Source organism: Pteropus medius, unplaced genomic scaffold (assembly GCF_902729225.1).
Source record: "Pteropus medius unplaced genomic scaffold, Ma_sr-lr_union100, whole genome shotgun sequence".
Taxonomy (NCBI): Eukaryota; Metazoa; Chordata; class Mammalia; order Chiroptera; family Pteropodidae; genus Pteropus; species Pteropus medius.
In genome coordinates this window covers 40623520-40637004 of record NW_024354875.1, presented here as the reverse complement: position 1 = coordinate 40637004, position 13485 = coordinate 40623520, and the positions used below count along the sequence as shown (strand labels likewise).

Below are 13485 nucleotides of genomic sequence, written 5' to 3'. Positions count from 1 at the left end.
TTTCAGCTACTCTTTGGACAGTTCCATAAGCTAGATAGCAAACTTTGTATCCATTATCAAACATATGATTATCCTCCATTTTGTTTCTCTGCATTGAGTGATTACCATCCACTTGGATACCTAAATTAGAACCTTCAGAAACGAAACCCCTTTGACTTATAAAATATCAGGGTGGTTATTTAGAGCTTGTCAGTTTTAATATCATAATGTCTCTTGAATTTATTTCTCCCCGTCAGATCTGCATCTCCTGATGGGACAAATGCTATGGTAATCTAAACTGCTTTTCAAAGCTCCCAATCTCTCCTCCTGTTGCCTTCCCCTTCTCACTTACCCCAGCCTTCACTAGGGGAAGCAGAACAAAACAAAATTTAATATCTTTCTCTGTGGTACCTCACATCTCTGTTTCCCTGGACCATGCACTCATCTCTGATTCTCTATTGGTTAAGATGTAGTAGGCCAGCAAATAATACTTTGATTTTAAAAGTATTATTATCTTATAGTAAAATGGTACAAGTTTTGATGATGTACTTTGCTGCGAGTAAATATGTATGTGTGTGTGTATGTATGTATATATGTGTGTATGTATGTATATATGTATGTATGTATGTATGTATACATATATATGGGGAGGGGAAGTAGAGACTGACCCCTTAATGAAAACTTGAAGTATTTGAATACAGTGAGAACTATTTTATGTGTCAATATCCTTTTAAAAAGATATAATCAACATTCAGTTAATATTTCTTCCACATTTAATAGTCTTTAATTCAAGCTTGAATAAACAATAAATAAAAGGACCATCCCCTCATTAGAAGATAACAAGTGAGCCTTGCTTTGATATATTTTAAAAGTATTTGAAATGGGTCAAGTGCTTGCAGAGATTGCATCAGCATTAATGACCTAACTAAACTGGTCGAAATTTTAATTTTTACCAGAATAACATGAATACATGGTAGTGAATCAAATAGTCTAGAAGAATTTAAGATGAAAAGCAGGTATCTCCTACTCACTGTTTCTTACCCCAGTCATATTCTCAGAAAGTACTTCTGTTTTTAATACTTCTAGAGTTTACCTCCAGAACTATAAGGAATACGCTTATTCTTTTATTTATTTAATAGACAATGTCTGTTAATTCCTTGCTACAGAAGATGAGGATTTAGCTCATTAAATTTCCTGCCATGACTTACCCTCTTCCCCCTTCCGAATGTTTGATAGTTTTTTTGTAAATTTTTTTGAATCATTAGATTTTCTTATAAGTTCAAATAATATGATATACTTAAATATATTTATAAACGTTTAGTTATATGTTTATATATAATATATTCCACATTAAAGTCAAATGGATTCTTCTAGAATTATTTCACAGTAAAATTTGTTTCATAGGTATAGCATAGCTTTCTGGAATTACAGCAGATCCTCTTATTACATAATTTCCTTCAACACCATTTTGTTATAATGTTGGTGAGATACTGTAGGAACTTAACTTTTATTTATATCAATTAGCCTGTGGTAAAATTGGTTTCATTATGTGTTGCTTCGCTTAAAGTCATAGAACCTATTGATGATATTCAGTGAGGACTTCCTGTACAGTTATGTGCCTTTATAGAATTCTTAAATTTATCCAGTCTAATAATCAAATCACCATTGTATATAAGTTTTTCTTTTCCCTTAGAGCAGCAATCCCCAGCCTTTTCGTCACCAGGGACTGGTGCTCCCATGAGAATCTAATACCTGATGATCTGAGATGGAGCCGAGGCAGTGATTCTAGAGCTGAGAAGTGGCTGCAAATACAGATGAAGCTTCATTAGCTCACCCACCACTCACATCCTGCTGTGTGGTCCAGTTCCTATCAGGCCATGGATCGATACTGGTCCGTGGCCCGGTGGTTGGGGATCCCAGCTTTAGAACTCACTCTTCTATAACCCTCTGTCTTTTAATTCTCCTCTGGACAGTTTGCATAAGTCTGCTGCTTTGCTTAGCTTTCATCTTGGGACATATTTCTCTTTATAGTCCAGAGTGTAATAGTTTTTACTTACGCTTTCTCATTGTTTTCATGGAGTTTGGGAATTTATGTATGAATGTATTTTTCAGCTTTCTTCATATTCTCAAGGATGCTTAAGATCCAAAAACATACGTTTTAAAATTACATTATTTTGTGAATCTTGTGCACTATATATTTTAATTACACTAAACTACAATCATAACCTCTTCAGCTTAAGAATGCTTTCTGTTTTCCTGCAAATGAGACTGCCAGTGAGCGTTATACTGTGATTCCATAGCATAGCCCCCCAAGGAGATGGATTTCTGTCATTTGCAGTCATCTTTCTATTTTCTTCAAATTTGCTGAAGTTATATCTTAGCTCAAGTGTTGGTTTTTCAGCTATCTTTCAGTTTATTAACCAATCTCTTTGCCTGCAGTCGTGATTGTGATGTCTTTTACAATCGCAAAGGATGTAATTGATACCAAATCACTTGTTGATATTTAATTTTTGTTTTTTTGGTCATTTCTTTGAAGGAGCATTTAGCCACTTTTAACTTGGTACCCTTTGAGTACTTTTAGCATGGTATCTTATCATTTTTCATGGGATGTCCAGTCTTAACCTTTTGTCAAATCAAAAGTTATTTGCCAAGATCCAAAATAAAAGATAAACTACAATAGAGTAAATAACAAATGTTACAAAACACTTATATTTCTTTATTCTTCTTTTTAGCACTCATTTTGAGTAAAAATGTTGTACATATGTGCACCAATGCCCCAATGGTCTTTGGACAGGGACATATAGGATAGTATAGTATGTTAGTCCTCATTGTCTGGTGTAGGATAGAACATGGAGAAATAAAAACATATAATTGCTTTATTTTTTTAAAGAGTATTTTAGGAGAATACGTGTACACTTTGCATGGCACAAATGGCCATGCTTTCTCTTGCCTGTGGGCCTTTATTTGTGCTGTTTTTACTATCTGGAACAATCTTTTCCTCCCTTTTCCTTTCACTAGGTTAACTTCTGCTTGTCTTTCAAGTCTATCTTTAGATGTTACCATTTCAGAGAAACTTTCTTTAACCCTTTCAAATTAAGTTAAGTACTGCATGTATGTGTTTCCAGAGTCCCCTCCACTAATCGCTTGCTTGCTTGCTTATTTATTTATTTATTTATATTTTATTTTTAAGAATTTATTTTTTATAGTGACATTGGTTAACTAAATCTAATAAGTTTCAGCTGTATGCTTTAACAGTAAGGCATGTGTTTGTGTATATATACATATTTACACTGTGTGTTCATCTCCCATAGTTAGATTTCTTTCTGTCACCACATGTTTGACTCCCTTTATGTTTATTTATTTAAAACATTTATTGAGTGCCTTCTATGAGCCAAGTCCTATTCTGGGAGAGGGGATCCAGCAGTGAATAAACAAATCAAGTCACTACTCTTGTAGAGCTGGTCAGAGATATAAAGAAATAGTATAGGAACATAATACCAGGTAGAGATGAGTTAAAGGAATTAAGCGGAAATTATTCTTATTGATGTCATTTCACCTTGTCTCCAAATCTCCCAAGGAAAACAGATGTTCAGAAAGAAGCCAAAGCAGCTTAAGCATAAACTTTATTCCTGTTTACAGGCCTGCCAGTGGCGAAACTTAACGTGAACCACCTATCGTGTCAACACGTAATCACTTAACAAAAATAATTTTAAATGCCCTCTCAGTTCCAAGGCTTCTTTTAACTTCCCGTCTTGCTCACCATCCTCACCAGTGCTTAGAAGCTCTATCCTTTGTTATTGTAGCCTTTCTCTTACTATTGTGTTTTTGTTTTGTTTTGTTTTTAACCTCTTTCATGTTATTACCAGTTGATGAGGGTCTTTGTCTTGACAGGCATGTAGGAATTAATCATTGTAGTTTTTCACCATCTTTGAATGTTGCACCTAGAAGTTAGTTGTGGTATAACCAGTTTCTAAAACTAATATTTACCTTAAAAAAGTGAGTCACCTGTATATCTATACACACATTTGTCACTAGACTATATTCATATTTAGGAGCAGGGACAGAGTTTTATTAATGGTTTTATCCCCAGCTATTCCCACATGATTTAACAATATAATAGGTTGGGACATTTGTTGACTAAATGGAAAATATTACTCGCTTACCTAGAGGTTACTTTTCATATCACTTGCATCTCTGAATCACACCTGAGAACTAGGAATCTTCCCAAGAAAATGAAAGTGCATATCTACATAAAGGAATGTTTATAGCAACATTTATTATGTATAATAGCCTAAAACTGGAAACAGTTTAAATATCCACCAACTGATGAATAAACAAACAAAGTGTGGTATATTCATTTAACAAAATACTGTTCAGCAATTAAAAGGTACAAAGTACTGATACATGTTACAGTATTAATGAACTTCAGAAACATTAGGCTCAGTGAAAGAAACCAAGTACAAAAAGCTACATATTGTAGGATTCCATTTTGTAGGAAATGTCTAGAAAAAGCACACTTACTGAAACAGAAAGCAGATCAGCAGTTGCTTAAGGCTGTGATAAGAGTGAGATTAACTGTAAATAAGCACACAGGAACTTTTGGGTATAATGGAAATGTTCTAAAACTGGTTAGACTTGATGGTTGCACAGCTCTGTATAAATTTACAAAAATTATTGTTCATTTATGATCAATTTTATGGTACATAAAGTATACCTTCATAGAACTATAAAAACAAATGATTTTGAGCAACCAACCAGATATTTTAGAAAAAAATAAAGTATATTCAGAAATAAGGCTTTTGGTACTCGCTGTGTCCAAAAAAGAGCAAACCTGAAGCTGTAAGACCTCTTTAAGTTGAGTGGAACTTCTGCTGCTTTCTACTGGCCTAAGCAAGCTACAAAGCGAGCTGAGATTGTAAGGGTGGGAACATACTCTTAATGAGAGAAGTAATAAAGTCCTATTACGAAGAGTCATGGATATATCCTTGAACTTTTTTGCCTTTCTGTTTAAAATATAAAACTTCTGTTCTTTCCTTTTCAGACTTAAACAGGTAACTAGCAATGTAAACTTGGAAAAGAGCCCTCTAATATATTAGAGGAGTTCTTAAACGATTCAGTATGAGAGATCGGTAAAGCTACAGTTAAATACAAGTATTTTCTGTAAACAAACGAGCTTTATCTTTGCTTGTCCCTATACTTCTTTTGTGTCATTGTATGGCAACTTGAATGTTGAAGTGTTTTGAAGAAGTGTTTTGAGCTTTGAAATCTCATTGACCATGATTGGCATCTTACCTTACTCTTCTAATGTGTTTCTGTATCTGGAAGATGAGGGTAAAAATATACCTTGATTGGGATGACGAAAAAAGTTCTAGAGATAGATGGGGGTGATGGCCGCATAACAGTTTGAATGTATTTTTAAGTGTGAACTACACACTTAAAAATGGTTAAAATGGTAGATATTTTGTTACGCATATTTTACCACAATAAAAAAATGTACTTTGGAAAGTAGTTATAAGGATTCAATCTAGTAACAAATCTCAGACATTCAGTAATGCTTATTTACTAGGCAAGTGTTAGGATAACTTTTCCTAAAATGTATTCTTTGCTCAGAAAAATGCATTTCTGAAATAGTGACTGCCAGTTGAGTCATTTGTATATGATAAAGGGAAAAGTCCTATAGAATCCTGAACCTTTTTTAAAATGACTAATCTTTGTGTGTTAATTTGGATTTTCAGGTAATCCTTGGAGATTTGCTTATATTTGATATGAATGTGTCATTCTCTTTAGATGTTTCTCCTTTCTTTCATGCTTTTCTATCTTGGAAGGACATAATGACATGTTTTGCCCAACTTTGGGGATTCATTCAAGGGATTAAATCACTACTTTGTTAGGATACATAAATTCATTTGTGACATGAATTGATACCTGATATTGCATTCATTTGTAATCAACAGTGCACTTCAAAAATTGACTCCATGAATTTTATGTTGAGAAGCTTGAGGATCATTTATTTATAATGCGTCACTATGTGCCAGTATTCTAGATGCTGGAAATACATCAGGATATAATACAAACCTCTTTATCCCCATGGAATTTAAAGTCAGGTTGGGATGTTAGACAACAAACAGCCAAAATGAATAAATACATACTTTCATTTGGAGATAAGTGGTAGGAAGAAATAGAAAGCAGGGTGAGATGTTAGAGAGTAACAAGGGTAAGGAGACTATTTTAGATAAGAGTGTTCAACAGTGATTTCTCTGAAGAGAAGCGAAGTGAGAGAGAGAGAGCTATGTGAAGAAGTAAAGAGCACCCCAGACATGAGAAAAGAGCAAGTGCAAAAGCTCTGAGATGAGAACAAGCTTGATGAATTTGATGAACAAATTAGGAAGACCAGTATGACCAGTACTGTGTGAGGCCGAGGGAGCATGGAAAGAGATGAAGTCTTAGAAATAGACTGAGGTCCTATTTAACTTTTATTCTGAGGCAATGGTAAGGACTTTGTGTTTTATTCTAAATGTGGTGGGAAACCATAAGAATTAAAAACAAAAAAACTTTTATTTTGAAATAATATTAGACTTCAAGAAAGTTTGCAAAAACAATAGAGAGTTGCCATATTCTCTTCACTCAGTGTTAACTTCTTACATAACCATCACAGGATTCATTTTTTCCGGGTAGTATGTTGCCTTAAAATGTCGACTCTCCTGCTGCTATGTGGAGAAGACTGAAGAGGCAAGAGCAGATGTACAGAGACCAGATAGGCTTTAGTAGTCCAGATGAGAGTTGATGACTAGGGTGGTAGCTAGAGAGTCCCTTAAAAGAGGTTTATCCAAATAGCCTCTCAGAACTTTTATTTTAAAAAGCCTGGTTTAGAATATCATACTAAGAAATTGTATAAAATTTTCCCCGAAACCAAACTTTTATACTTCGTTGTTTTCTAAGAAGAACAAAATACTAGCATAATTTACATCAAGAAAAATAATTTATTAGGCATAAGTAAGTTTGATAATGAAAGAAAGTACTAATTAAATAGGTGAATAAAGAACTAAAGCCACATTCTTTTGTGTTGAAAATCAGTGAGTTGGCTCTCTTAGGCATTGGTTCCTCATTGTAATTTGTCAGTACTTTTTCTTTGAGAGAATGAAAACTAGTAAATACTAAATTTCAATTTTTTAGATACTTATTTTTGTGTGGAAAATATTTTTTAATTGTACCAAGATCAATTACCAACATTTTTCAGAATGAAGGTATGATCTTATTTTGTGATCTTCATGGCTGTTTATCCTATTTTCGGTTTTTACACATTTTACTTGAATGTTAATAATGATCCCTAGTTAGAAATTTTAATGAAAGCATTGTACATATATTTTGCTAATATAGGTAACCTATATATTCATGATATATTTTTTAAGAGTGAATAGAATCAATTTCTCTCAAAATTGTTCTTTTCTAATGTTCTGTAAAATCAATATATTACCGATCAGTGTTCTTAAACCATTTCCTGCTTTTTATTTATAGAACAATGAGATGATGAATTAAGAAAACTTTGTTCTGGATGTTGAACCTAAAGTTAAATATTTTTTTGGTAGTTTTACTCTCCTTCACTTTAAGAACTAACATGCAGATTTTTTTTTTTTGCAGTTGAAGCTGGAGAGAGTTGTAGACACATTTTTCTATCCTTTTTTTTTAAGCGCCTACAGCATCTGGTATTCCTAGGTGGTCTCCCATCCAAGTATTAACCAGGCCTAACCCTGCTTAGCTTCCGAGATCAGATGAGATTGGACACGTTCAGAGTGGCATGGCCATAGATGACACATTTTTCTTTGATATTATAGTTGAACTTTTTAATGCAAAGTCTTAATGGAATTTATTTTCACTAAATAGGGAACATAATTGTAACTATCTCATAAATATATTGATAGTATTGTGTGAGATACTTGTAGAATATTTGGCAAAGAGTGCATGCTCAGTTACTATAAGCTCCTCTTAGAAGTTTTATGAGTAGTACTGGGATTATTTAAAATAACTTTTATTTTTTGCTTATTTTTAAAAAGTGGTCTTTGAGCCCCATTTTCTTATTTGCCTAATATTTTAATGAGCAGCTTCTGGGTACCAGGCACTGTTAGATGTTCTCATGTACATTATCTTGACTAACTCTACACATCATGAGTTCCTATTTTGATGATGAGGGTATTAGTATTAGGCTCTGAGAGGTTAAGTAATTTAGCTATGGTAGCAGAATAAAGGATAGGCTTTCTAGCCTCACCTACCAAAACATGTCATCTGATACTGACAAAAAAGGTCTTTTAAATTTGTCATTCTCACTCATCCGATTGATGTTTTTATTGCATATTTCTTTATGTACAGAACTATGATACGGGCTGTGGAAATTAAAAAAAATTGAGTTTGGCACACTATCTTATAGTTTTGGAGATTGTCATGCTACAGAGTGAAATTATGTGCATTTTGAGGAGGGAGATGTTATTTATATTCAGGGAAGAAGTTCAATCAAATTGTTTCCTTGAAATTGAGGTTAGCATTTAAATTAAGTGGTTTAGGAGACAGGGAATTTGAATATGTATAAGTGGTAGAATTAGGACATCTCAGTAAAGGTAACAGTAAATAAAACATGAGATGTGTGTAGAAAAATAGTGAATAGTTTGGGCTACTGTGTAGTGTGTGTGAATGGGTATAGGGGAAATTTTGATAGGAAAGGTAAATTAGAGCCAAGTTGTGTAGGGCCTTGAAAACATGACTAATTATTTTGAATTCAGATATCTGTTCAATAAATTTTTTAGCTATATGATTTTGGGGGGGAATAAAGTTGAATGTATTTAGACCATAATGAGATTTTGTTACTAAAAAGGGAGATGGTGGGCATGTAGAATGGTAGAACATTTTATTAGGAGATTTCCAATCCTGACCTTGTCATTAAGTAGTTATATAACTTTGGGAAGCTTCTTTTAAGTTCTGTGGGCATTAAGTTCTTAATATGTAAAATGAGAGTTTGTATAAAAAAATCATTAAAGATCATAATAAAATGATGTCATTGTTTTGTTCAAACTAGGACACTGCAGTTGAAAGGAGGCACTATTAATAATTAAGCCCTGTAGCAACCAAATTATACTCTTGCTTCTTATCCTATTATTATCAGTCTACTTTCACCATTTATTTTTTAAAATGCAAACTTAAAGTACTGAAAAGGAAAAAAAGGACTAAGACATTAATCGTAAATGTTTAATGTTGAACAAGGTAAAGATAGTATAATTTGATGAAATAGAATCATTTTTAAATAAGTATCTTTTGATGGTATGAGTGGTAATGATTCAAAGTGTACATATGAACATTTGTTTTGAAATAGATACTGCTCAAAATAAATTCAGCTACTTTTATAAATAAAGCTAAAAACATTTACACATCACTGTAAGTATATGTCTTAATTTGTTTGGCAGAAATGATATACTTCATTTACACATAGTTTTCAGACACAATTACTTCTTTAAATATCTTCAAGGACTGCAATATTTAGGGTACTTTACCTGGTAATAAATAGTTTGGTCTACCAGACTCCTCTCTTGATGTTATGCTCACTGCTGTAAATTTTCTGGCTTTTATCATGGTTTAATGCAGTTATATATAGAGGCACCTCTCTTCCCAACCCCCCGTGTAAGTGTAAGTAAGAACTGTGAGAGGCCCTCAAAATCAGTGAGCTTTGAGAGCAAGTTTAATATTTTGAACCACTTTCCCATATTTGCTCATCTTATGTTCTAGATAAGTGATTCTCAGACATTTAATGTGCATCCAGATCACCTGAGTATCTTGTTAAAAAGGCAGATTTTGATTCAGTAGGTCTGAGGTGGGCCTGAGATTCTTTTCTAACAAGCTCCCAAATGATGTGGAAGTTGCTTTTCTGTAGACATTCGGTGTCAAGGTTCCAAATGTTTTATTGGAATTCTGGCAGTCTTATGATATAGGGCATTAGATGTGGCTGGATTCTTTCAGAATTTATATTAATAGTTTTAAAAAGAAAATTTAGAACTTGTAAATCTAATAATATAATTGATTGAAATAATATTTGTCTTTTGTATTCACATTTCCTTCTTTCATGTTTACCAGTGTCTTAACTCTGGTTTTGCTTCTTTCTCATTTCTTTTTTGTCGTGGTTTTGCTTTTGTTTAATGTATTATTATGTTTGTGGATCTGGTCAGGGAACCGTTACTGTATTTTATGTTTGTATCTACATTTTATTTTGCATGCGTAACGTGGCTTTGCCTGGATGTTCTTTTTGGTAAGTTACAAATTTATAAAGCATATTGTTTTTTGTAGTGTAAGTTATAATGTTTTTCATCTTTTCTCTCACTTCAAGTAATGTCATGCTCATGAGTTGTTTTTAATTTTTTTAAGAGTTCATTTGAAAATTAGTTTTTCCTAACATGTTCCAATTTTCCTTAATAGTAGTACAGTTTGGTACTAATCTGCTTTGATTCGTTTTATAGCCTCACTGTCAGTTGCTGATCACTATTAGCAGTTGCTGTCTCAAGTAGTTTGGTTTTTTTAAAAAAGCCTTAATCATCTAGAAATATTGTTCTAAAAGCTTGTGCTTTCATATAGCAGTCGTAGAAGAAGGTAGTTTGTAGTAAAATTAAATATTTTTATTCTCAGTGAACAGTACATTCTAATTTTGTTTTAACAGCAACAGCTTGCACAACTCCAGAAAGAAAAATCAGAGATTCTGAAAAATCTGGCATTGTATTACTTCACATTTGTAGATGTTATGGAATTTAAGGTATGTTTTTTAATATATAAAATTTAACATTTCAGAGGTAGATTTGCTATTTGTTCATTGTACAAGTTGCTTTCTAATAGATAATAAAATTAGAATCCTTCTAGAACTATATTTTAAGATACATTTGATTTGCATGTATTTTCTGAATTTAATATTATTTATATTGGTAAAAGATTAAAATAAACTTTTATTTTCAGGACCATGTTTGTGAATTGCTGAATACTATTGATGTTTGCCAAGTCTTCTTTGATATTGTAAGTATTATTTTCAGAAGATTTTCCAATTTCTTCTCTGTTTCTAGTAAACTAAGGGGACCGAGTGATTTTCTATAGAGAAAGTTTATTAAGCATTGTTAATTTGGCTTGTTTTGTAGTTTTTTTTTAAGTAAGGAGTTAAAATGTATTCTCTCTTTTTACTTAGTTTATCTGTCTCTGAATATAAGTCTAGTACATATTGGAAATAGTCGTTAATTTCAGTATTTTATAATAGGCCCCATTAAGAAAAGTTAAATGGATAATATTTTTTCCTGTAAAAGGCGTATTAGATAGAATATTTCTCAGTAAGATGATTTTTAAATATAGAAGGTCAAAGTGAAAAATGTCTTATTGACTTAATGATGAACCTTTTTATTTTCTTTTTTAACATTCCTTTTTCTTAGTGAGATTGGCACCAGTGATTCTTATTATCTGTGTTTGGTTATCCTTATAGACTGTTATCAGTTTGAATAGGATGATTACAAACTCCTTTTCATCCATGAAATTGTTTCATAAACATAAAACTTTATTTGTAACTCCCAAATTTTAGACATGCTTTTAGTGAAAATAATTAGAATTTCAGAAATGGTGATAAAATAAATAACTAGAAAATTATTAGCTTTCAGTAACTGCCATGAAGATATGTGTGTGTACACACGTTTAAAAGTTTGTGAAATAATGAGTTAAAATTGATGTGTGTTTTTCTAGACTGTAAACTTCGATTTAACAAAGAACTACTTAGATTTGATCATAACTTATACAACACTAATGATACTGCTGTCTCGAATTGAAGAAAGGAAGGCAATCATTGGGTTGTACAACTACGCTCATGAAATGACCCATGGAGCAAGGTAGACCTGTGTTATAAAAATCTCTGTGAAATTTTCAGTTTGATGGCTTATGACTCATTGAAATTTGGCATGTCTTAATTTTAAGTGACCGAGAATACCCACGCCTTGGTCAGATGATTGTGGATTATGAAAACCCTTTAAAGAAGATGATGGAAGAATTCGTACCCCATAGCAAGGTAAGAGCTGGTTTTTAGATGTGCTTTAATAGACATGTGGGATAGCTTACATGTGGATAGTTAGATTGATAAACTTCTTTTAGGAAAAAATTATAATGGGACATGAATAGTAGGCATTCATGATTTTATCTAATTATGAACAAAAGAACTAATTAGTTATTTCCAAATACTATATTGAGACAGAGGAATAGATTGATCCATTATAATTTTTAGGTTCAATATAGTATGTAGAGGTAATAAAGTTTGGTATCTGAGAATGTCTCCTATGATACCAGACTGCCTGGGTGCTAATCCCAACTTTACTAACTGTGTAATTACTCTGTAATATTGGGCAAGTTAGTTAACGAACTTCACTCTACATTAGTTTTATCTGTAAAAATGGAATAATAATAGTACCTACCTTATATGATTATTACAAGGATTAAATATGTTACCTCGTTAAAAGTATTTAGATACATAGTATTCGATAGGTTTTAGCTATATTATTATAATATACCCTCTTAATGAGAAAAAAATTACAGTTTTATGAAAAGAATTTGGAGTATCTTTTTTATGATATATTAAAAAAATAGTTCTTAATGAGATAATTTTGGTTCTAAGGAGCCTTGCCATTATGGCTTCTCTGCAAGGACTCATTTGAAGAACCATAATTCCTAAGCATGTCAAGAAAATTAATAGGTATTTCATACATCTTTATTATTTATAGATAAGGAAATTGAGGGCTAGAGAAGTGAAACGACAAGCCATTTGACAGCAAAAGTTGCAGAATCAGAACTGAATCCCAGGATAATAGTATTTTGGTCTGTTGTTCTCTTCGAAAGTTGATAAAATTTTTAATAATACAGTATTTTGTACGAATCTATGCTCTTTTTGATACATAGTTAACATCAAGAATTTTCCTTCAGTTATCTCACTCATGAAAAATCTGAAGATGTGTTTCTAGTTTATTTTCTTTGCATAGCTGTGTTGGACCCACAAATTTGTATAGGTTTGATATCTTGGAATTAGTTGAATCATTAGTTTGAAATAGGCTAGTGGATGACATCAGTTTTGAAATAAATACCTGTATTGTATATGAAAATGTAAGGATTTCTCAAAGTACAGAGTATATCATAGCCATCTGTCTATCTGATTTTGATAGTGCTTTTTCCTTACCTAAAACTGTCTTCTGTTACTTCTCTCCTATTTTCTCTGACTGCATTTCTGACTTTTCACCAGTCATGTATGGCCTTGTTTTTATTTAGCCACTTTAGCTTTGGTTCTTTTTTTCCACTTAGGTGATGGAAATTTCCTTAAAGGCTGTTGGATCTCTTTTTTTAAGTTCTCCATAGTCATTAGCATATACTAGACTATTAATAATTACTTGAGTAGAATTGACCATTTGGATTAGACCAGTTATTTCCTAATCATGATTTTTCTGATGCTCATGGTATCTGAATGTA

The 13485-nt window shown here is 32.3% G+C and overlaps 1 protein-coding gene and 1 pseudogene across 1 annotated transcript in view; one reads left to right on the top strand and one right to left on the bottom strand.

Moving 5' to 3' along the window:
- Positions 1 to 13485, top strand: part of NCKAP1 (NCK associated protein 1) — an 87892-nt gene that overhangs the window by 18159 nt on the left and 56248 nt on the right. The window contains exons 3-6 of the mRNA XM_039855759.1: positions 10670 to 10762; positions 10960 to 11016; positions 11725 to 11867; positions 11953 to 12043. Coding sequence (XP_039711693.1) covers positions 10670 to 10762; positions 10960 to 11016; positions 11725 to 11867; positions 11953 to 12043 — 384 coding nt within the window. The remainder of the gene's footprint in view (positions 1 to 10669; positions 10763 to 10959; positions 11017 to 11724; positions 11868 to 11952; positions 12044 to 13485) is intronic.
- Positions 7668 to 7786, bottom strand: LOC120597368 (uncharacterized; annotated as a pseudogene).